Raw genomic sequence first — 23,708 nt, 5'->3', positions numbered from 1 at the left:
ATCAATACAAAAATAAAAGAACTTTTAACCACTGCCCCAACCCTTTCTCAGGACGTTTTACTTTTATCAGAGACTTGGCTGTCACCCAAAATTAAATCATCCGAACTACAACTAGAATCGTATAATATTTTCAGATGTGACAGGAGTAACCTTTCAAGCAATAAATCACGAGGAGGAGGAATAATGATATGTACCTCAAATTTACTGAATTCAGCGAAGATTACTTCTAAAAACCAAAGTGTCAAACATCTAGAACCTAGCCATCAAAATAATTGTAGGGTGTGTATACATCCCACCTGATTCCGATCACCAGAAATATAAAGACCATATTGAGGACGTTGAACTGATCCGTGCACGGTATCCTAAAGCTAAACTCGTGCTAATTGGAGACTACAACCTTCCCGAGAATATTAATTGGACAAATGATATTGAAAATGACCGGAATAGTATTAGTGATAAGTGTCGCTCTATTTTAGATATGTCTTTATTAACGGGTATGAATCAGCTTAATCATGTATGTAGTTCTAATAACCGCTTATTGGATCTTGTATTTTCTAGTGATCTACAAACTGTGAATCCGTCGCATGACTTGCTACTCCCAATGGACTCATATCATCCACCCATCGATATATTAGTGAATACCTTTGTGGTGAGACCAGTTCCTTCACCAATACGCTCAATGAATTTCTTAAAAGCCGACTACTAGAGGATGTCTGATAGTTTATTCTCGACAGATTGGTCATTTCTCGATAGTAATGATGATATTGACAAACATATTGAACAATTTTACTCTATAATTTATAAAGTAGTTGAACAAAATGTACCAGTTGTAGACTATAAAACAAACCTTTATCCCAAATGGTTCACCAAAGATTAATTAACATTATAACTGAAAAAAAGATTGCTCATTCAATTTTTAAAAGAACGAATAGTGTAAATCATTATATGTAGTATATTTTCAATATTAAGGGCACAATGCAAATCTCTGTCATTAGTATGCTACTTGAATTATATACATACCGTTGAAAACTCAGTCAAAGACAATGTAAAAGCACTCTGGAAATTCACTAATTCAGTACGTAATGATGACTGTGGTTATCCCAACACTATGTACTTGAACGGAAGATCCAGTGACAATCTGGACATAATAGTTGATCTATTTTCAGAATTCTTTGGTAGTGTGTACGACTCTACAGCACACACTTATACACGATCTACTGATATTCTGGATTATTTTAATTTACATACATGCTGTATACACCCTGACAGTATCAAAAGGAAAATTTTAAAACTTGATTGTAAGAAGTCCCCTGGTCCAGACAATATTCCTAATATTTTCTTAGTTAAATGTATGGAAGCACTAATTGTTCCCTTATCTAAATTGTTTAATAGTTCTTTATCAACAGGTTATTTTCCTAAATATTGGAAAAAATCCTATCTTACACCTATCTTTAAAAAGGGAGACAGAGGCGATGTGTTAAATTATCGTCCAATTTCTATTCTTTCTGCATTACCTAAACTTTTCGAATCTGTTGTGCTAGATGCCATTCAACCTGAAGTATCAAAATTAATATCAACTACACAACATGGATTTATTCAGGGTAGATCTACAGTTACTAACCTATTAATAAAAGGCATCACTGAGGAAGATCTAAACATTTCTCTAAGACAGCAAAACCATGGTATAAAATAGACGAGAAGCTTAAAATAAAGTACAGGAAAAGGCATCGCAATGGTCTTTTGGTGAACGTGGTGTGCCAAGTGCAGCCTAAAACATGGTCCGCACTAACAATAACAATAACGCACAACAACTAACTTTAAATCAGCGATATAAAAAAAGTTGTTAATGATTTTGAAACACAAAGTTAGTGACTCAAAACATCACAATAAATTGTTTTATGTTTATGATTTCCAGTTTATATTTTTTTTCGCCACATTGCCACAATGGCAAGAAAAAATCAATTATCTCATGACGAGATTGAACGCCTTTTGGAGAGTTCTGAAAGTGAAAGAAGTAGTGTAGATGACAGTGATTTAGAATTCGAAATCTTAGATACAGAATTCAAAAGTGAAACGGAAAACGTAGTTTTGGAAGAAATGTCAGAAAATGATGGAGATATCGATGACATCATTGAACAGCCAAATGGATCCGACGAAGAAGGAATATTTTTCACTTCTAAATCTGGTTTTCTGTGGTCCTCTTTGCCACCACCTAACTCACGGTCTAGGGCTCATAATACAGTGACAAGAGCCGCAGGATTAAAAAATAGGAGCGAAAACATACCGACTATAAAAGATTCTTTCTTCTTGTTTGTTACAGAAGAAATGATAGATGAAATAGTAGATTGTTCCAATAAATTTTGCCAGCAGAATCCCAAAAATTCAAATATGCCAGCCATTACACGTGAGGAAATCCATGCTTTTTTTGGAATTCTTCTTGCCTCGGGAAGAAATTGTGGAAGAAAGTTAGCGTTAGATGAATTGTGGACCTCCGACGATTTGTTCCGGCAGCATTTCTTTCCTGCCGCTATGGCCAGGGACCGATTTCGTTATATTTTTAGCCACATCCGCTGCGATGACAAAACTACGAGAGAAGCAAGAATTGCTCAGTCTGGAGATAAAATGGAAGCCTTGCGATCGATATTTGATGAGTTTGTCGCTGCCTGCATTAAAAATTATGAGCCAGGAATTCATGTTACCGTAGGTGAGCGACTTGCAGCATATCGTGGACGCTGTCCGTTTAAAGTCTATATGAAAGACAAACCACAGAGGTATGGGATAAAAATTTGGATCGCTGCCGATTCTGCAACATCTTATATTTGCAATCTGCAGGTTTACACTGGCAAGAAAAATAATAAAAATAAGTTAATCAGGGCCAAAGAGTTGTTTTAGAAATGACCGCTCCATTGGCTGGTTCAGGTCAAGGTATAACAACTGATAGTTTTTTCACAAGTATACTTTTGGCAAATGTTTTGTTAAATGAAAAGAAATTAACATTGACTGGGACTTTGGGTTTAAATAAAAAAGGAATTCCCAAGCAATTTCCCCCATCAAAAGAAAGAGAAGTGCTCAGTAGTATTTTTGGATTTACCCATGACCTGACAATTCGCTCACTCCTTTCAAAAACGTCATAAATCAAAAAACTTGATTTTTCAATAGAACGTTTTTAATGTTTAAAAATATAATACAATTTATTAAAAATAAATACCAAGCCACTTATTAAACTTTTTACTGTGCAACAGAACTTTTTAGGTAAAACCTGAAGGTTTTTTCTCCTTTTAAAAAATATTTAGTATATTTAAAAAAATAATCAAACAATACCTTTTCTTCAAAATGCAAAACAACACTTTCTGCCATTTAGCGGGTAAATATTAGGTTAAAAATATGCATCTTATGCTGGGTATAGTACATTTTTTGAGCATTCCGAAAACATGCACAACTGAAAATTGTCGATTTTTGATTTATGACGTTTTTGAAAGGAGCGAGCGAATAGTGTCTTATGTACCGAAAAAATCAAAGGCGGTCATACTTTTATCTTCAGAATTTAACGATAAAAAAGTAAATGTCGGGCTGAAGAAGAAACCAGAAATCATTCAACATTACAATAAAACGAAAAAAGGTGTTGATGTAGGTGTTATGATGACCAGGGAGAGATGGTGGCCATTTAGGTTACTTATGGAGATACTAGATATGGCCGCTCTGAATGCGTACATAGTGTGGATGACAAAATATCCTACCTGGCGAGAAAAAGAGAGTGCTCGCAGGAAGAGATTCATAAGAGAATTAGGGAAAGAATTATATATTATAAGTTAAGAATTATATATAGATAAGTGTGTAAGATTTAGATTCCCTTATAGACTCATAAATAATGATGATAAAGTTGCTGGAATTAGAATCAAAACAGTAATAGTTTCTACTTTTAAAGATATTAAGTTTGTGAAAAATGAAGATGGTGATAAATTGGTTCTGACATTTAAACAAGCTGGCCTGTTAGCAATGGACACTTTTATTAAAGCAATTCCTATGGTTTATAGTGTTCAGGCCTCAGCTATGCTAACTCCTTTATGCGGAGCAGTATTCTCTAGACAATCTATTAAAGAAATGGCCAAAGAACTAAATATGGAACAAGTTAAAATAATATCCATTATCAATGCAAGCACCTGCACTGGTGGACAACACCTTGAAGATTCTGATATAGGTTGTGCTATTGCAGCATGTATAACTGTTACTAAAAGAATGACCAACAATGACATGAGGGACAATATGATAACAAAAATTGTAAAGCAGTATATTAGGGCTGGGAAGGTGTTTAATGAAGAGGAATTTTTAGTATATGCAAAGCATGCTTTAGGAGGTGTACCACCTGGCCTTGACACTGCGACTCTAATAAGTAAGTATAGTGCTGCACAGGTAAAGGCATTATCTCTAAGGGAGATCAGAAATGCTAAAAATCAGACTTTTAAAACTAAGGATGATGATGACAATTCAGATGATGATAATCAAGGTCCATCAGGTGGTAAAAATCCAGAAGGTACCCCTAGCCTTGAATCAATAGCTGGAAAATGTCAATAAGACACAAAATAGTGGACATACATTTCATCGTCAGCAGCTGGATAGTTTCGCGATATTTGATCAAACAAAAAATAAAGATGACATCAATGTAGAAGAAAGTGTCGTGAACAGCAAATGCCAATATAAACGACAAAGATGTAAATTTTGTCCATGCAAATCCGATAAAAAAACAAATTTTCGTGTTCAGCTTGTAATAAGGTTACTCACAAACATGAGACAATTTACTGCCCAGATTGTAAACAAAATTAATTTGCCCATTTTGAATATATATATATATATATATATATATACAGGTCAAATCTCTTTGTAGCGAATACCGAAGTAACGAAATTTCCAGTAAATGAATCTGCAATTCGTCCCCGGTAAACTTCCATATAAAATGTACTGAATCAAAATTCAATGTAGCGAAGCCGATCTCAGAATAATGAACTTTTTTTTCAACATTTTAAAATTATGTTACAATTTTACATTAAATTTCTCCGAATTCAGTTGTTTTTGGCACTCGGTGACTTGACACGTGTTCATAAGTGACCGCTGGTGAGCGTAACACGTGTCGTAAACGTGATAAATCTCCAAGTTTTTGTTTTTGTGCTTACGTACCTACTTACCTACTGCTGTATTAATCCTTTGTGTCTCTGGCGATTCTTAAACTTTTCAAAAACAATACGTCATTTATTTTTGTGTTTATTCAAAATGGACAAAATCGAGGGCAATTCACGTTAAAAGAGAAATTAAGTATTTTGGAAGAAATCGACTCTGGGAAGAAAAAGAATGAGGTTGCCAAAGCACATGGAATAGCACCTTCTACTCTTTCAACCTTTTTAAAAGACCGAAAAAAGATAGAAGACCAGATTAAAGAAGTTTCAATGGGGCCACAGAGAAAGAAGATTAGAGGTGCATTAAATAATAATGTGGATAAGGCCACATTCACATGGCTTCAAAATGTGAGGTCTCAAAATCTTCCCATGAATGGACCACTGATTAGAAAAAAGGCATTGGAGTTTGCCAATATGATGAATGTTGAATCGTTCCAGGCAAGTGTCGGATGGCTCAACAGGTTTCGAGAACGATATGGAATTTCATCTAAAGCTATTTGTGGAGAATCTAACAGTGTCCCACAAGAACGTGTTGCGGAATGGCGTGAAGGCGAAATAAAAATTTTTATTGCGGTATATGACAGAAGTAACATTTTCAATGCTGATGAAACTGGCATATTTTATCGATTGCTTCCTCACCGTACTTTAACATTCAAAGGAGATCCATGCAAGGGGGGCAAAAAAACAATGGTTCGATTAACCGCTTTGTTTTGTTGCAATGCTTCAGGTACGGAAAAGTTGAAACCGTTAATAATAGGAAAATATACAAACCATAGATGTTTTAAAAACGTGCAATCACTTCCTTGTGATTACCGGGCAAACCAACGTGCCTGGATGACGCAGCATATTTTTAACGAATGGCTGATAAATCTTGACAGAAAAATGAATAACGAAAGAAGAGAAATCCTTTTGTTAATCGACAATTGTTCGGCCCGTACGTTAACCTGTCAACTAAAACACGCACGAGTAGAATTTTTTCCTCCCAACTGCACAGCATTATTGCAACCGCTGGATTTGGGCACTATACGCACCGCAAAGGTGCATTACAGGGGTCATTTGTTAAACAAAATCCTAGCGAACATGCAATCTGAAGAAGTAAAAAAAATCAACGTGAAAGAAGTCTGCGACATGATTTGTGCTGCATGGTGGTCTGTAAAGGAGTCCACAATTTACAAATGTTGGGACAAATCGTCAGTGATTGAAGGTACCTGTGTGGATACTATCGACGAATCACTGGAGATTGAAAATGAAGCAGAAGAAATTTATAGATCGGTAGTTCCTGTCTCTGCTGGTGTCTGCTTCCAAGATTGTATCGAAGTAGACAAAAATGTTGTTGTTGCAGGCGAGCTGACGGAAAAACAGATCGTTGAAAACGTACAGAACATTGAAAACGAATCTTCAGCGAATGAAAATGAGAATGAGAATGAAGCTATAATTGTTCCGCTTGAAGCGAAGGTTTCCTTAGCGGAAGCATTAAATGGACTGAAGAATGTTCGGGGTTACTTAAGCAGCTGTAGAAACGTGCCCGAAGATGATTTCAAAAACATTTGTAACATTGAGAAAATCATTTTTCAAGCCGCCAAAGAAAATTGTGTCCAAAAGAAAATTTCCGATTTTTTTATCAAAAAATAAAAACCTATTTGAACTTGGTTTTTAATTCACCTTTTTTAAGTTGCTTATAAATTTCTTTTTTTGCAACAAAGTCTCACAGTTTGAAAATCATGGTTTCATTTCTCTCATGTCCTGTACTAGGTAGGTATCTATATTCTATTGATCACTGACCGGAAGATCGGGTGTAGTGTAACAGCAATTTAACTTGGGGTGGGTATAATATGGCGATAAAATAAATTAAAAATGTGTCATATCCTATACATCCAATGTAACGAATTTTCAGTAAAGCGAATTTTTTTTTGGTCCCGTGAAGTTCGTTATACCAAGATTTGACTGTATATATATATATATATATATATATATATATATGTGTGTGTGTGTGTGTGTGTGTGTGTGTTTGTGTGTGTGTGTGTGTGTGTGTGTATATTTTTTCATTTGTTGTTTATAAATTTTTACAATAAATGTTTTATTTTTGGTGAACGTCTCACCAGGCAGAACACGATACATTCATTTTCGTTTTAAAGTTTATAAATAAATATTTTGATAAAATTATATGTACATATACTCATAATTTCTAAAATCTACAAAAGGTTTATGTAAGAAATGGAGGATTTTAAATAAATATCTCAGCCATTTTGGGCCGTTCCGTAATACAATAGTTTTCAATTAAAATAAAAACATCTTCACCATACTTTAAAAAAAAAACCTTGGGTTGAACTCAAGTCTAAATCCAAAAATCATATGGTGGTTTTTGGAACTAACAGCCCAGTTTTATGTTTTAGGATAACTACTTAGTTGCATTTTGTTAAAAATCCTGTCTGATAGTGACTTATAATTCAGTTATAAAATTAAATACAGAAATTATTTGAATTCAGTTGAAATAAGAATGTTTGGAGCCACTGCTTTATGCGTATACACGCCGACCATGCTTCACGCGCATGCGACATGCTCAGTGGCGTTAGTAGGTAGCTGTGCGTCATCGTGTCTGCGCATCTGTCTACGCTTCGATAATATGAATGCGCTTGGATAATTTAAATTAAGAACTATCAAAAACTTGAAAATTGTTATACAAAACTTATGACACATTATTCTATTGCTATATAGCCTGTCCGCCTCTGTAGTGTAATGGTCAGTACGCTCGGCTACCGTTCTGGAGGTCCCGGGTTCGATTCCCAAGGGGGGTAAAATAAATATAAGTGATTTTTTCACTGTAATATTTATTCAATATTAACATGGACTGGTACCTGAAGCGGAGGGCTGATCACCTTTCTTTCATGTGTAAACGATCAAGATAACACTGCGTTTATATGACACAGTGCCCTATGCACCATTGGGGTGCGGATAAGGGTTTTATTTTATTTATTATATGTAGCCTATTTTGATTCATGTATAAAATATAAAAACCCGTCAAAGAACGCCTAAAAAGCGATTTCTATACTGGGTCAGATCAGACCCACCACCGCTAGGCGCGTTTTGTTTGGGGGCATCGGGATTTAGGTGTTAAATCCTATATTCTCGAACACCAGTGACGGAGTTTGACAGACCCAGAGTAGAATATAATCTCAGCGCTTGGTGCTCTGGTTGAGGATGCTCTCCACCAAGGGGACGGCCGTCTCCAGCACGCCCTGGACGCTCCGCACCCACGCGTCCTGCAGCCTCTGGCGGAGCATCAGGACATCCTCGGTGCGTCGCGCCAGGCGGAGCACGTCCTCGGAGATCCTGTCCAGGTCGGGGCCGGAAGACAGGAATGCGGCGTCTTCTTCCGAGAGAGGGCAGTCGTCGGCTGCTTGGGATTTAGACTTCCTGGAAGGAAAATAAAATAAAAAATTTACAACATTTTGACTATGTCCAAATACTTGTAAACTACTAATATTACTACTTCTACCATCACGCCGTTTCCCGCAGGGGTAGGCAGAGAGGATGGAACGCCACACTTTTCTGTACTGACACACACTCCTCGCCTGTTAACAAATCTAAATAATCTCCAATTGGCAGTTAAATAAAAATAATTAATTAAATGCACTCTTTCCTTATTTCACCATTCAGACATCATACATAATTGCATAATCATCCTTTATTTGCCAACCTCATGTTTAAAAAAAAAAAAACTAGATAAATATGTGATTTTCATCACTGTGATATTTCACAACATTTTGAGTGTGTCTAAATACTTGCTCACAAATCTGGGTTTCCTCTATTTAGGAGTTATTCATACATTTTGCTGTTGTAAATACCCAGACTTGATTCTTTTCATCTATGTTGAGAGATAAAAAAAAATGCATGCAGGAAAAAACCCATGAAGTTCAGGACCAACCACCTTTCCTCCAAGTAATAACCAACACAATGCAGTGCCCTATGCACCAGTGCCAGAAGGCCCAATACTCACTGTTTGGCATCTCGCAGAGCCGCTTTCCGGGATCTGTAGAGAACCTCCCAGGAAGACTTCTCCACATTCAGTTTCTCCATATACCTATAAGTATATTTAAAATTAATACATATCGCTCACTCCTTTAAACAATGTCATATATCAAAAATCTTCAATTTTCAGTTGTGCATGTTTTCAGAATGCCCAGAATATGTACTATATCCCAGCAAAAGCGGAATATTTTTAACTTAATATTTACCCCCTACAGGGCAGAAAGTGTTGTTTTTGCATTTTGAAGAAAAGGTATTGTTTAATTATTTTTTAAAATATACTAAATATTTTTCAAATGGAGAAAAAACCTTCAAGTTTTACCTAAAAAGATCTGTTGCACAGTAAAAAGTTCAATAAGTGGCTGGATATTTATATTTAATACATTTTATTATATTTTTAAACATTAAAAACGATCTCCTGAAAAATCAAGTTTTTTGATTTATGACGTTGTTGAAAGGAGTGAGCAATATGCACTATTTTCATATTATTTTTTGCTAAAATAATAAAAATTAAAATGATATTTTCTGGCGTTTCCCATTATTATAATTTGGGATTCGGACCTTACATACTAATATAAGAGTTTCTGCTCAATAAAAGGCTTCTTTTCATCTCACCAAAAGATGTCTCTAGTGAAGTTCTAGTAATTCAAGAACAAGGTTTTTAAATTGGTTCATATATATAGATCTTCCAAGAATTTCAGTAGTGTGGTTGTCAATAATAAGTCGTACAGGAGAAAGTGACCAACAAAACGTAAAATTTCATGAAGGCCATTTAAGTCACTTTTGCTTAGCAAGAAAATAAACATCAATGCAGTTAGTCATTTTTAACAAGTCAATATATTATTCTTCCAAGTTTAAAATCCTTTGGATTTTTTTCAGGGCAATATTAAGCTAGTAAGATATCAAATAGTCAATGATCACGTTTTTCTAAAAAATACACTTGGTCACTTTCTCCTGTATGACTACGATATCTTACTTCTTAGCACTTCTATCTGTCTCTTAGGCTTCTTATGCCCTGTAAAAGTCTTCTAGAACGTCCACAAGGGGGCGTTATCACCCACTTTGAGAAATACTGTATTAAATAGTGATATTTATTCTGACCCCCCCAGGAATTTAAGCCTGGAGCCTACAAGATACCCAATGGCGCTAACCGCTACACAGCAAAGGTATAAGTAATTCAGGCTAGATCAGAGAGGTTCTGAGACATTCGTTAAGATATGTAAGAAAATTTACTTACAATTCGAGGTCATTGTTTTTAAACGTGTCATCTTCATCAGGCTGGGGAAGAGGCATGACTGAAAAACAATAATTTTCAGTTAGAAATAAATAACACAACGGCGCCCAAAATATACTGCCTGATATGAATCCATTGGTACTCACTGATCGACGTACGACGCTCGAAAAATGAGGATCTCCGGCGAGGAATCCGTGGAGAAATTTCCGTGTTTTGATCCACCGCGTCCATGATGTTTATTTTAACGGAATTAGGTTTTAATATGAGTAAAAAACCAGCAAAACTTCAGCGGTTCCTCGCGCGCAAGTAGGCCGGCGAAATCTACTTATTTTGATGAAAGTTGCAAAGAACCAATGGAGGCGATAAGTGGAATCTGCAATAAAGACGAATGATACACTTTCTTACAGCAAACAGACCTTGAACAGATCAAAGAAAAACTACAGATTGTTCTGAATTGTACGGAAAATCAAAAAATATCACGGACTGACATCGAAAAACACCGGACATTTGACAAATTGAAATTCGAATTTGAGGTTCGTTGGGAAATAGATGTTGCCATAATAAAAAATATAAGTTCCCTCAAAAGTTACGTCAAATAGAGGTTTCTTTTCTAAGGTACCTACCTTATAATCAATTGTGTGCCTCGTGATAATATTTATTTTTATTGTAACTCTTTGATTGAGTTAAATTCTTATGACATTTAATTTATGTAAATAAAAATAAAACATGCGTTACGTTATTTCATTTCCTTATCAAGGTGCCTGTAATTAAAAAAATGTATGATGCATACATTTTTTAGTGACTATTTTTTACATATAAATAAATAAAACATTCTTATAAAATATGTGATATTTTTTATGTAAATATTAAAATACCGTAAAGTGGGTATACATTGCACCAAAATACTGCATTTTTTCAAAAAATTGTCTATTCAGATCAGGTTTTCTACTTTTTCTGAGGTTTCAACTATTGCAATGTAATAACACATATACCTGTAACTTGTTTGATACATTTTAAAATTTTTATCTATTTTGCCTGTATTTTTTTTTAATATTTATATTTTGGTGCAAAGTAACCCGGGGTAAAGTACAACTTTGCACCATGATATTTTCTCTACACTTTTCGTACTAGAATCCAAATTGATGCAAAGTAAAGGCTATCCTACAAGTTTCGTTACACCTCATTAAGGGTTTTGGCTCACAGTTCGCTAAATGCAGATTATAATATTGTATAATTATGGAAAAAGAAACTTGAGAGAATTTTTTTTTTAAAAATATTAAAAAATCTAACAAAAATGTTTTTTTTCTTCCAATACTGAAGGTTTCAAATTATATAAAATAAAAGGTGGATATTAAAACATATCGTACTACATAGATAATAAGAATTAAAATGAAATTAGGTCTAAATATGGTCAAGTTCCGGGACGGTAAAGAAACCTTTTTTGGATTGCATTTTCGGTTCTTTTATGGAACCCACTACATCCTTCCAAGAATATTGAAGAAAGTCATCCTTCATCGGCCACTTCTACGATTTGAGACTCTCCTGCATGGATTTAACAGCTCTGTTTTTCTTTATTTCCAAAATCTGTCCTGGAAAATTTTCTCCTTCATAATGAAATAATACATATTCTCCCACCTTCTTTTTTACTGGTCCTAATGATACTGAAGAACAAATACGATAACTGGTTTCAGTCATCGTTTTTGTTCTTCTCCCTCTTCCTCAAAGCTTCCGTGTGAACTATTATCAGTTAATGCTAGATATGCTGGAAGTTTCGATGCGGAAGGTGGGATCATTGATGTAGTTGGTTCAGGTAGCATTTGTGTCTCGTCAACGTTCATTTCGACATTTGGATCGTGAGCAATGCTCTTAACTGGTTCTATCGGTATCGTTTTCCTGCGTTTTAAGACTGAATTCTTTGGGTTGAATCTGTTTTCTTCTCAAAAACTGTTGAAAACTCTGGCGCACGTCATCGTCATACGCTTTTAATGGCAACCGATTAAGCAACTGACTACTTTTAGCAACAGTTAAGGTTTTATGTCTTTGCAAAAATGATCTTATCCATTCAGAGCCTGGTACGATGTTCTTTAATATTCGTACTCTTCTGCCAAATCTATACAAATAGGCTATTAGAATGTAGCGAATGTTAAAAACACTCACTGGGAAACCGTACTCACTCATGTCTACTATGCAGTTTACGAAGGATTGCTCTTCGCCCTTGTCACATATCGGAGGTTTTCCCACAGGTTTTGTGTGCTGACCTTTGAGTTTATAGTTAATCGTCCTTCTGGGGATTTTGAAAATTTTTTCAGCCTTTCTTTGACTGATTGTACCATCTCAAATGGCCTCCAAACACTGCTTCACTCTCTTCGGTGTAAAATCGCAGTATCGTCTGGCATAAGGCCGCTGTTTGTGTGTTCTTGACATTTTTGAAAAAAATATACCATCAGGAATTAAGTAAGTACACAAAACCTATAGATATTTAGCAAAAATGTCAAGTTGTATTAGCCGTTGTAAGACTTTTGATCAAATCAATAAACTATGGCCCTTTGTGGATACTTTGCACCAGGTGCAATGTTACCCCAAATGTGGTCAATACAAGTCAGTTCTTAAAAAAATATTATTTTTACATAAACTTGACAACGTAACCAAAAAATACAACATTTGAGAAAAGCAGGGCCTACCTACCTACGATTTAGAGACCACTCACTTGTTGTAACTTGTTTCAGTATACTGATTACACTGGATTTTTTCGGACACAATTTTCAGATAGAAAACTTTCTTTACGTTCGGACAGGAAATACGCATTGAAGCAATAGCGACCGACTGTTACTTCTTTAAACTAAAAAGTAGATTGAAGTGCCATCTATCAGAAACAATGGAAAGTAGAATGAAAAATGACATGTATCAGAGATGACCAGCTCCACAATTTCTTTACAGAAGGTGGTGCAAAGTATCACCCATGGTGCAAAGTATACCCACTTTACGGTATGTATTTTTTTGTATCCGACACATTATTTTTATTTTTGTTAAGGGGCTCACAGCATCGTTTGTTTTTAATTAAATTTTCGTAATAAAATTATAAATAAATGAACAAAAACTTTGAATAATGTAAACAAAATTTTCCATAGAAATAAATAAATTCATCGATTGCATTTCTTGGTTTATCTTAAGTACGAGTTTTTATTTTATACAATAAACCCCAACAATAATATTGATTCAACATTCTGCATATATCCCAATTACTGATTTCCACATAGTTTCATGTTGTATTCCCATCGATTATTTTGCAAGGCATCAATGACGGTTCAATTTTATACTTCTGGATAGCTACAGATCTGGCCTGCTCCATTGGGCTATAGATGGACCTTGAAAATAATTTGGCTTTTGTCATTTCTAAGTCCTAAAAAAAACATTTAAAAATCAGTTAAATTTTATTTATATAAACTGATACAGCTGCACCAACAAAATTTAAAACTTAAATTTATGATGATAACAAAATCCACAACATTGCTGTTCTATGGAAAAATATGATGCCACAATGTTACCCATTTTCCTATTTATTTATGTCAATATTTTATCAAACTCCACAGTCAGGGTACTATCAAATAACAGCTAGCAATGGTTGATCTGCTGCTTCTAAACAAATAAACCATTTCTTACTTTAAGTAATTTTGCATTCCTTTTTTGAGTTATTTCTGCATCTTTTTGAAGCCACCCCACAAATATTTCATCTTCATTATTTGTTGATTCTGACATTTTAAATGATATCAAACTCCTTTTATCCTTACATAAAGTTCAAAATCTTTGTACATACAATAAAATAATAATCTCGTATTGTCAACTTGTATGCAAATAATTAGCCTACCTTATGTATTGAAATATCTGTTACTATGGTTACAGGGTTCCAACATGAAAAAAATATAAAAACCTGAATAATTTTACTACCCATATAGAAAACTTGTAAAATAATTATGTGCATAAATTTAATTACATTATTTATAAAGCACCATTTTTAAGTAAAATTATTCAATTTTATCAGCTAGCTGCACTTGCATGCATGTTGGTACTACTGAAGTCAATTGTCAATTTTCAGTTGTGTATGTTTTCCGAATGCCCACAAATGTACTATATCCCAGCAAAAGCGGCATATTTTTAACTTAATATTCACCCGCTACAGGGCAGAAAGTGTTGTTTTTGCATTTTGAAGAAATTTTCATTTAATTACTTTTTAAAATATACTAAATATTTTTCAAATGGAGAAAAACATACAGGTTTTACCTAAAAAGATGTGTTGCACAGTAAAAAGTTCAAAAAGTGGCTTTATATTTATTTGTAATACATTGTTATATTTTTAAACCTTAAAAAAAGTTCTCCTGAAAAATCAAGTTTTTTGATTTATGACGTTCTTGAAAGGAGTGATCGAGGTTCGTCATCTTTTTTGCTGCTGCAACAGTATAACTACAGTACAATAAAACAAAGTTAATGAAATTATATTTTATATTTTCTCAAAGATCACAGATGTAACAACATTTCCAACTTTCCCGCCGAATTTGAATTGCGGGGTTGGCAACACCTCTTTCAAATGGAACTTATGTTTAAAATGCTCTATCAATTCATGCTCCGTCCAGTTGCATGAAGTTATCACAAATATTCCTTTGTCTGTCAATAAATTTGCTGCCTTATCTATGTACATGAGCCGTTTCGACTTAGGATCTTCTGGGTTTAAGCTGACTGCATCATAGGTTCCTTTATCATGCACCACCTTGAATTTACCTTCATATTTGCTGATATCCTGATTGAGAATATCAAATACCTGAAAAAAAGGAAATTAGCATCAATAAACTGTGTATGATAAATTTGTATATGTGCAGGCGATATCTTACAATGTGTAAAAAAGTTCATCAAATAGAAAATGTGTAATTTGTAATACTATTATAAAATGGAAACATCAGTCCAGTCCAGTATGCATCAGACCATATCCAATGGTGTATTATCGTAGTAGTTTTGATTTTAGTTAGATGAAGGATGGGTGCATTCCACGTAGGCAGAAGAACAGTGCCTACCCAATCTTACTAAGCAGTCCTACCTTACATTACTATTCCCCTCTAATGCCTGCCCTAATTTACACATTGTTGTCGGGCAGTTTTTTCATCAACCCCCATCCTATTAAGTATACTAATTAGGGTCGTATACTAATCACAAGTAACCGCAAACCCAATTCCAATCTGTACAATGTGTCTTGTCTGTCTTTAGTGTCCCCCACGCTCTACCAAAAGTAAGCTAATAGAACGTTTATAAACGTCTCCTGCTTTCTACCAACAGTATGTAAAATACGCTTTTAAGCATTTCTCGAAAACTATGTGGTAAACACTGCCAATGGTTCAAGGCAAGATGACCCAAAAATCCTGCGCTTTGGGTACAGGGTGATATAAATTTGAGAATTTTCAATAGTAACAATACATCATTCGCAGAAACATGAATATTGAAGGACTAACTAGTATTTTTGTTTTAGTTTTGTTCACTATTAAATGTATAAAAATTAAACCTCATATGTAATGTCAAAGTTGTGTTCTTTCGCTACTTGATTAGCCAATTGTATGGCCAGTTCCGAGTAATCCACTCCAACGAGATTTGTGAAGCCTTCTTTAGAAAGTTCCACTAAACTCATTCCATTCCCACAACCTGGAATTAAAAAAAAGTATTTATAATATATATATATATATATATGTATATATATATATATATATATATATATATATATATATATATATATATATATATATATATATATATATATATATATAACAAGTAAAAATAAATTGCCAGTGTTAAATGTCACGGTGCATAAAAGCCCCTATGGGCGTTTATGCACAACACGGAATTTTACTGTCCGGCACTTCAGTTGGCGTGATAAAACAATGATTGGCTTGTGCTTTTATCCATCTTTCTTCGGATCGGTGCGTGAACACGTTGAGAGTAAATTCGATCACGCTAAACTGTCGTAGTCGCTTTTATTTTTCAAAACCGGACTGCCGGACGGTAAAATTCCGTGTAGTGCACAAGCTGCCTTTGTGTGGTTTGCTAAGAATGTAAAGAGTTTTTAGCTTTGAAAATATGTGTCTGCAATGAATTTGAAATTGGAACTAAGGTAACGCAGCAACCTGGTAACACTGGCACAAAGAAAAGGGAAATTCAGGTGGTTAGTTGACGCTCAATCAAGTGCTATACTTTTGAAGGGAGTCAGGTTCCCGCTGCCTATGACTGGCAATTCATCGTCAGGTCTCGTCTGGACTACACGTCCATGTTAGTAAAAGCCATTTTTCTATAAGTTTTATACCTAAATCAATGATTGGGTCACTTTTGTCAACTATTGGCGACTTCAGGAACCACTTTGCTATCCTTATGAGGCTGTCTTCGCCAAACCAGACTTCTCCGACGTCTCCGTGGCGTTCGTAGTTCTTTATTTCCGTGTGGTAAACCTTGTCCCAATAGTCAGACGTCCCGAGCTCACAGCCATCCAGTTCTCCATTCTCGTCGTCAGACATGTTAGAAAATAAAAAGGAGAAATAAAGTTAAACGCGGATTATTTCGGGCAATTGCAAGATGTTATTTGATTGTCTTGCCGTAATGCCGCTGTCAGCTGTCAAAACATAGTGGTTAGAATATTATTGCCAGTAAAATGAAAGTATTTTGTCGGTAAATATCTAAAAATGTAATATTTTGCTGTAAATAAGTACTCCTTTGTAATGATTGTAATAAACAAATAATTACTTTTACAAATGTAGTTTATTCATTTTACCTAATAATATATAGAATTATATATGTATTTGAAAGTGGTCAGATCAGGAGTCGGAATAATTGGTGGGTATATATAAGGAGATGCATAAATGTGAAAGAGGCGAAGATTTTTTGCGAATAATTAGCTTAATTTTTTTTCTTTTTTTATTTGTATTATAGTACACTTCGGTATTTCCATATTATTTCAAAATTAACGAAATTCTTAAAAAAAAAATGTTATGGTGTTCGGTGTTTATATTTTAGTCAGTCAGATATAATACCTTCAATGGACTCGTACATGTTAGCAGTAAACAACTTTAATAAAATGGTATGATTGCGGATATGTAATCCCAAGTACCCTAGACATTTTTGCCATTCTCTTTTACCTTTTTCATATAATACCCACTCTTCTTCCTCAATTTCCTTTTTTAAATAGCGGTTATGTAATTCACCCTGAGTTCCTTCCCGTACGTCATCTGTATTCCATTAAATGCATTTCATTTCTCAATATTCATAAATCTGGAGGGGAGAACTTATACTCTGCCTACATATGTCGCTTTTGGCACAAAGAAAGGCCAGAAGAAGAAGATCTACATCGCAATTTTTCTTAAAAATCTCCTTATACTAAAACCCATTGAAGAGACATTATTATCAATTTGTAAATTTGTGGTATGATGATAAAAAAATAAATACGTAAATATAGTAACGATCGAGCTATCACCGATGCGGTGCCCTTTTCACAAATTGCGGATAAGGGCCAGAAGAAGAAGATACAGTATCGAACAGATTAATTGAAACAAAACGTTGTAGTATTTTAAAAAAAAAATGTAAAATCTTTTATTAATTAATTATATCACTAATTAATATTTAATATGATCTCTTTTGGCCATATCTGAATTATGGACAAAATGACCTTTTCCGCCAAAGCGCAATCAATTTTGGAGAGCCGATTATTACAGATATGCCGATAGGTTTTCAATTAAGTTTGTGTCTGGCAAAATTCTTGACCAGTCAAACACAGTTCATTGTTTTTGTGTGAAAAATTCCATCATTTTTTTGGATTGGTCGCAGGGGGTTGAATCCTGATGAAATATTCCATTGCCATTTGACGTTCGTTTTTGTATCTCTGGTCGTATCTTTCCTAGTAGAATTGGGCGACACTTTTCGCTATTCAGCATCTCAGTCACTGAAAGAAGCAGCCCTGGTCCATAGTAAGAGGGACACTCCCAAAACATTTTTTTAGAGGGTGTTGAAAGTACGAAAAAAAAGTGTTGTTTCAATCAATCTGTTCGATACTGTATCTACATACTGATTTTTCTTAAAAATCTCTTGACCAAGAAAATTCATTGAGGACACATTATTAAGGGCTAGAAGAAGATGATATCGTAATATTTATTAAAAATCTCTTAAAAATAAGTAGGTATATAACTTTTTTCGTGTTCAATATGTTGTATTGACTAACAGCTGCTTTTAATCAGCGATCAAATATAGCTTTTATTTATATTTTTTTATTGAGGAACGTGCAAAATAAAAATTAAAAACATAAAATCATAATGTTCCGATAAACTGTAAGTTGTTTTATCGAATATCGGTACCTACATCACTTATTAAGATATACTAATACTAAAAAATAAAGAAAAACAAAAAGTAAATAATAATATAAAGATATCGTAATCATTCGTTTGATATTTGGATACACAAAGTACTTAATGAGATATATATCATCTCCTAATTCCTTTACAAAGCTTCCGATTCAGAGAAGATAAGCCGAGTTCCCAGCGGGCATAAACAAAATCTCCCCTAATATGCGCCGTTCCGTAAAACTAACCCGGCCGCTAATAACGTGCCATAATCGATTAAGTACCTCGATTTTCCTAATCTCGCGTGTATTGTAATACGTAATTAATGAGATATAATCCTCGAAGTAGGCTCTTCCTAAATTATCAGCCCCCGTAGAGTTCTTAATAGTAATATGGCTTCGCCAAATTCAGAATCGTTTCGTTAGATCAGACATATTTGTACATACTCAACCTTGTTTTCTTCGTAATTCAACTTCGTTATAATAAGGCAATGGATACAGCCATCCATGGTCACATATCGCTCACTCCTTTCAACAACGTCATATATAAAAAAACTTGATTTTTCAGATCGTTTTTAAAGTTTAAGAATAAAATAAAATGTATAAAAAATAAATATCAAGCCACTTATTGAACTTTTCACAAATACACATTCCTTCTAGTCTCCTTGTTGAGTTCATTTCACTGTGGATATTCAACTGCAGATGGCGGGGGGTGATGCTGGTCTTCATGTTGTCACTGGTGGAATTGCTGGGCATCTCCAACACCTTGGCAGCTTTCTAAATGGGATGATAAGTAATAAAAGGAGAAAAACAATGTCTAAAGCACTCAGAGTTGCATTCTTGTACTCATACCAGCGTTATTATTAGCAACTTGTCACTGCTAATAAGTACGAATCCTCTGAGGCCAAACACCTACCCAGCAGCTCAATACCAAGAAAGTTGGAAATTAGCTAGGAGTTTGTGCCCTGGGGTAATATTGTATTGAGTTGGTTTGAGATTGAGTATGGCTACAAAGTAATTCTAGTGATTACAGAATATTATTAACGGGAAATATGATAGATCCGTACGTACGTAATAATATGTTTATATTTGATATTTATTTATTTAGAAATTTAACAGAATATAAACATAAATACATTTACAATAATGAATAACAAATAAAATTGTAATATTCCAGTAACAAGATTTCACAAATGTTAAATGAGTTAAAAGTAAACAGCAAGAATAAAAAATAACTTAAGTTAAGAAGATTAATAGGCAGACTTAATTTATGTAGAGCTAAAGTAAAAATAATAAAAAATATAAACAGTTATAAGATGTACAAATTGAAAAGAGCAATAAAGTAAAAATAAGGCAATAGCAACAAAAAACAGTAAACACATAAAACAGAAAACATACGCAACAGATACGTAGCTATACATATATTGATACGTAGTATCAATATTTGAAACATAGCATCAATATATTGATGATCTCATCTTATCAGAGATATGTAACTTTTTAAACCTATTTGACGTACCGTGCAATTGTACCGGCTCGTAACACATGTCTGTATTGAAAACTATAGTGCATGTTGGTCTTCGGGTCGACCAAAAATCGCACGTGTTAGACATTTTGTGTAGTTTTGAGTGTGTAAATGGTGCTATGGTGGTGAAGGGTAGTATTGTTTGCATGCTGTGTTAGTGATTGTCCTGACGAAAAGACGGGTTACTAATTTTACTAACATTTTTGTAAAAAAATAAATAAGTAAAAATGACTAACTGAGAAAAAATGAGAATACTATAATTAGTTATTAAAATATACCTATAATTAGTTAATTCTCTCAGGATTATATATAAGTGTTGGATATTTCAGATTAATGATGGATTGAATAAGATCCGGTCAATCATAAGATCTGAATCAGTACATCCGCATTGCTTAAGTGATCCGTTCATTTAGACCGGTATATTAGAACGAAAGATCTTTTGTAGAACTACAGGGGATAACTATCGACGACTCACTGATGCATGGATTCCCTGATGATTTGCGGAGAAAGGGGTTTGAAAAGTATTCTTCTTCTAACTTCTGATCCGCACATTATGGTGCATAGGGCACTGCATTGCATCGAAACAATATAATCTTGATCGTTAATTAAGTGGAGGCAAAGTACTTCAGGGTTCAGGGTTCAAAGTGATATTAAAGCATTTTTTTGATTAAAATTTATTATTACTTTATTTTTATGTTTCACTTGTTTTTTGAGTGATTATAAACACTCAAAAAACAAGTGAAACAAAAAACACAGATTTTTTGAGTCTACTAAGTTTTTTTCTTCATTTTCAAACGAATATTTGAAAATGCCATAACTAGGCGAAACAATTGTCACAATATAAATTTTTAGATGTTTTTAACAATGAAATACAACTTAGTACTCAAAAAATCTATGTCCGATTTAACACTTAATACATAAATTGAAATGGAGTTCTACAAATCAAACGCCAAATCAATAAATAATAAAAAAAATTATGTTGACTTTTAAGAATCGAACCCGACACCTCCAGCATGGTAGCCAAACACGCTAACCATTTTGCAAAGATAGATTCGCGTGGCGTTCCGTTCTCTTTGCCTACCTCTGATGAAGAGGCGTGATGGTTTGTTAGTAAGTTAAGATATATTGAAATAACACCGATATGCATGAAGATACATGGAGATCCATGAATGTGGAGAAGAATTTTTGCAAATACAGCGTGGTGTGACGTTCTTTTCTCTCTGCCTACCCCTGCGGGGAAGCGGCGTGATGTTTAGTTAGTAAGTTTGTATAATTAGTTTTATGATGGATTTGCGTATACAATTTGCAACTTTTAATCGATTCAGGCAACTTTTCATATTCCGCGAGCTTTCAATACTGAAAAGTAGTTTTTCAGGCAAGCTCATCCCAGGTTATACCGTCATGTTACTAGTAGGAGTAACATACCTTGTTACAACTAAATAACTGTAATGATCCCCAAACTTTGTTGTATCTCATTAAATTCAAACTGAAATTGAAAATTAATCCACAAGAGGGTTTTACAAGATAAATTATGTAGTTTATATTAGAACACAGCGTCAGCATTATACATTACAAGGGTAGAATAAAAATAAAATTAAAACTAGGTACATTTTCCTTAAATAATTTCGCAAATACTTTGTGGCACATTTTAGAAAACTTTATGAAATAAAACTCACTTTGTTTTTACCCGCTTTTATTTTTGGTACTTTTATTCAACCGGTTACAGTACATATACATCCCTGAAGATGACAGAGTTCTTGACGAAACAAAGTTTTAACTAAGATTATTTTTTACACCTTCTTTATTTATTTTACATTTTTTTTGATGTCTCCATTAAGATGAAAAAAATATGGATGTCTATACAGGGTTTATGACATTTCGTAGGCTGGGTAAGTGATCACATTACAAACGTGCAATATTCATCATTCTACACATGATTGAAAATCATACTACTCATTTTTTTTTTGGAAATCCTTGATCGATCTCATTACACAGTACATACATGTGAGTTCACAACAGCCATCTATGTTGGATTGAGATTATCTCTATTGAGATATCTATGTTGTATTGATATTAGATTATGTTGGTTTCAGCAAGAGATGATGCGGATATTCGGTAACTATCTGCTATCCGCTCTATCCGGCCTTGTGAGTCAGCCAGATATCCGGTATCCCGGGAATCCGGAAAAACCGCTATCTGTTTCATCACACTTTTTTTTTATCATTATGGGCTTTCTGAAAATGTTGTATTTACGCGATTTTCCCGGCCATCCGGCTTGTAAGTCAGCCGGATATCATCTCATATCTATCCGGAGTATATCCGGTCAAATCACTATGTATTACATCAATACTTAAAAAATCGAAATGGTCTTTATGAACTCATTTCAGCCGACGAACCATTTTCGCGAAATAAATTTCAGATACCTGAAAACTCTCTCAGTCAGCATTCAATTATGTATGCTGATGTTGATAGCGTGCAAGATTCACACCCTTGTAGCAATAAGCACCTGCACTTCCAGACAAGGCACTCAGGAAGGCTGCCAGCCTACGGTTATCTAAGGTTCTCAACTGTAGCGTGTAGGAAATTGGGAGAAATATCTAAGTATAAAATAGAGATTTATCTAACCAAACGTAGCCTAACCTAAGGTTCTCAATTTTTTAAACCTTACGTGCAAGAAATTGGAAAAAGTATCAAGGCATAAAAGAAAAACTAACCTAACTTTTCCTATATTATTTCGAGAAATAAAAATACTTTGTGTTCTGATCCACTCACATTTTTATTAACCAACTAGTTTCGGCAACAACCTGTTGCCCTCTTCAGGGTTTAATTTATTACTGAAGAGGGCAACAGGTTGTTGCCGAAACTAGTTGGTTAATAAAAATGTGAGTGGATCAGAACACAAAGTATTTTTATTTCTCGAAATAATATACCAATATGATCCACAAAGTTAATGCTTTCAATATTCAAAACATAACTTTTCCTAACCTAACCTAACCTAAGATTCCCAATTTCTCGCACACTACGTATAACAAATATAATTTAAAATAATTTTTTTGATTAACATGTGTATAATTTACAACATTTTAAGTGTGTCTAAATGCTTGTTCACAAATCTGGATTATCTCCAATTATGGGAGTTATTTATCATATTATTTTTTGATATCTCAACATAGATGAAAAAGAATATATGGAAGTCTGTTATTGATGAATGTTCCACATGCTTAATTAATCACTTAAACCTGCCTATGACGATCATAAGCCCCGTAAATGCCAAGACTTCCATATTCTTCTTCATGTATGTTGAGATGTCAAAAAAATAATATTTATATAATTCATTACATTTATTTTTTAGCATTTAAATGTCTTCAATTGAAGAAAAAACATTATTTCAGATATTTT

At 34.1% G+C, this 23,708-nt stretch overlaps 2 protein-coding genes across 2 annotated transcripts in view; both read right to left on the bottom strand.

Moving 5' to 3' along the window:
- LOC148307307 (uncharacterized) overlaps positions 1-10,948 on the bottom strand; it is a 29,786-nt gene extending 18,838 nt beyond the window's left edge. Inside the window, exons 1-4 of the mRNA XM_088263706.1 lie at positions 10,575-10,948; positions 10,432-10,489; positions 9,166-9,249; positions 8,324-8,582 (exon numbers count right to left, since the gene is read on the bottom strand). Of these exons, the coding sequence (XP_088119832.1) occupies positions 8,342-8,582; positions 9,166-9,249; positions 10,432-10,489; positions 10,575-10,659 (468 nt within the window). The 5' untranslated portion in view covers positions 10,660-10,948 and the 3' untranslated portion in view covers positions 8,324-8,341. The remainder of the gene's footprint in view (positions 1-8,323; positions 8,583-9,165; positions 9,250-10,431; positions 10,490-10,574) is intronic.
- A 3,963-nt stretch (positions 10,949-14,911) lies between these two features.
- Positions 14,912-17,110, bottom strand: LOC148307306 (EEF1A lysine methyltransferase 2). Its single transcript, XM_088263649.1, has 3 exons — positions 16,766-17,110; positions 15,974-16,110; positions 14,912-15,241 (listed from the first exon to the last, which is right to left on the bottom strand). The coding sequence occupies exons 1-3, from the start codon at positions 16,971-16,973 to the stop codon at positions 14,924-14,926; spliced, it is 663 nt and encodes a 220-aa protein (XP_088119775.1). The 5' UTR covers positions 16,974-17,110; the 3' UTR covers positions 14,912-14,923.
- Between the last annotated feature and the right edge of the window lie 6,598 nt (positions 17,111-23,708).

This window comes from Brachycentrus maculatus, unplaced genomic scaffold, assembly GCF_059751285.1.
Source record: "Brachycentrus maculatus isolate JH-2025_06_01 unplaced genomic scaffold, ASM5975128v1 h1tg000202l, whole genome shotgun sequence".
In the NCBI taxonomy this organism is placed as follows: domain Eukaryota; kingdom Metazoa; phylum Arthropoda; class Insecta; order Trichoptera; family Brachycentridae; genus Brachycentrus; species Brachycentrus maculatus.
The sequence above is the reverse complement of the archived record's forward strand: the minus strand, read 5'-3'. Positions and strand labels throughout refer to the sequence as shown.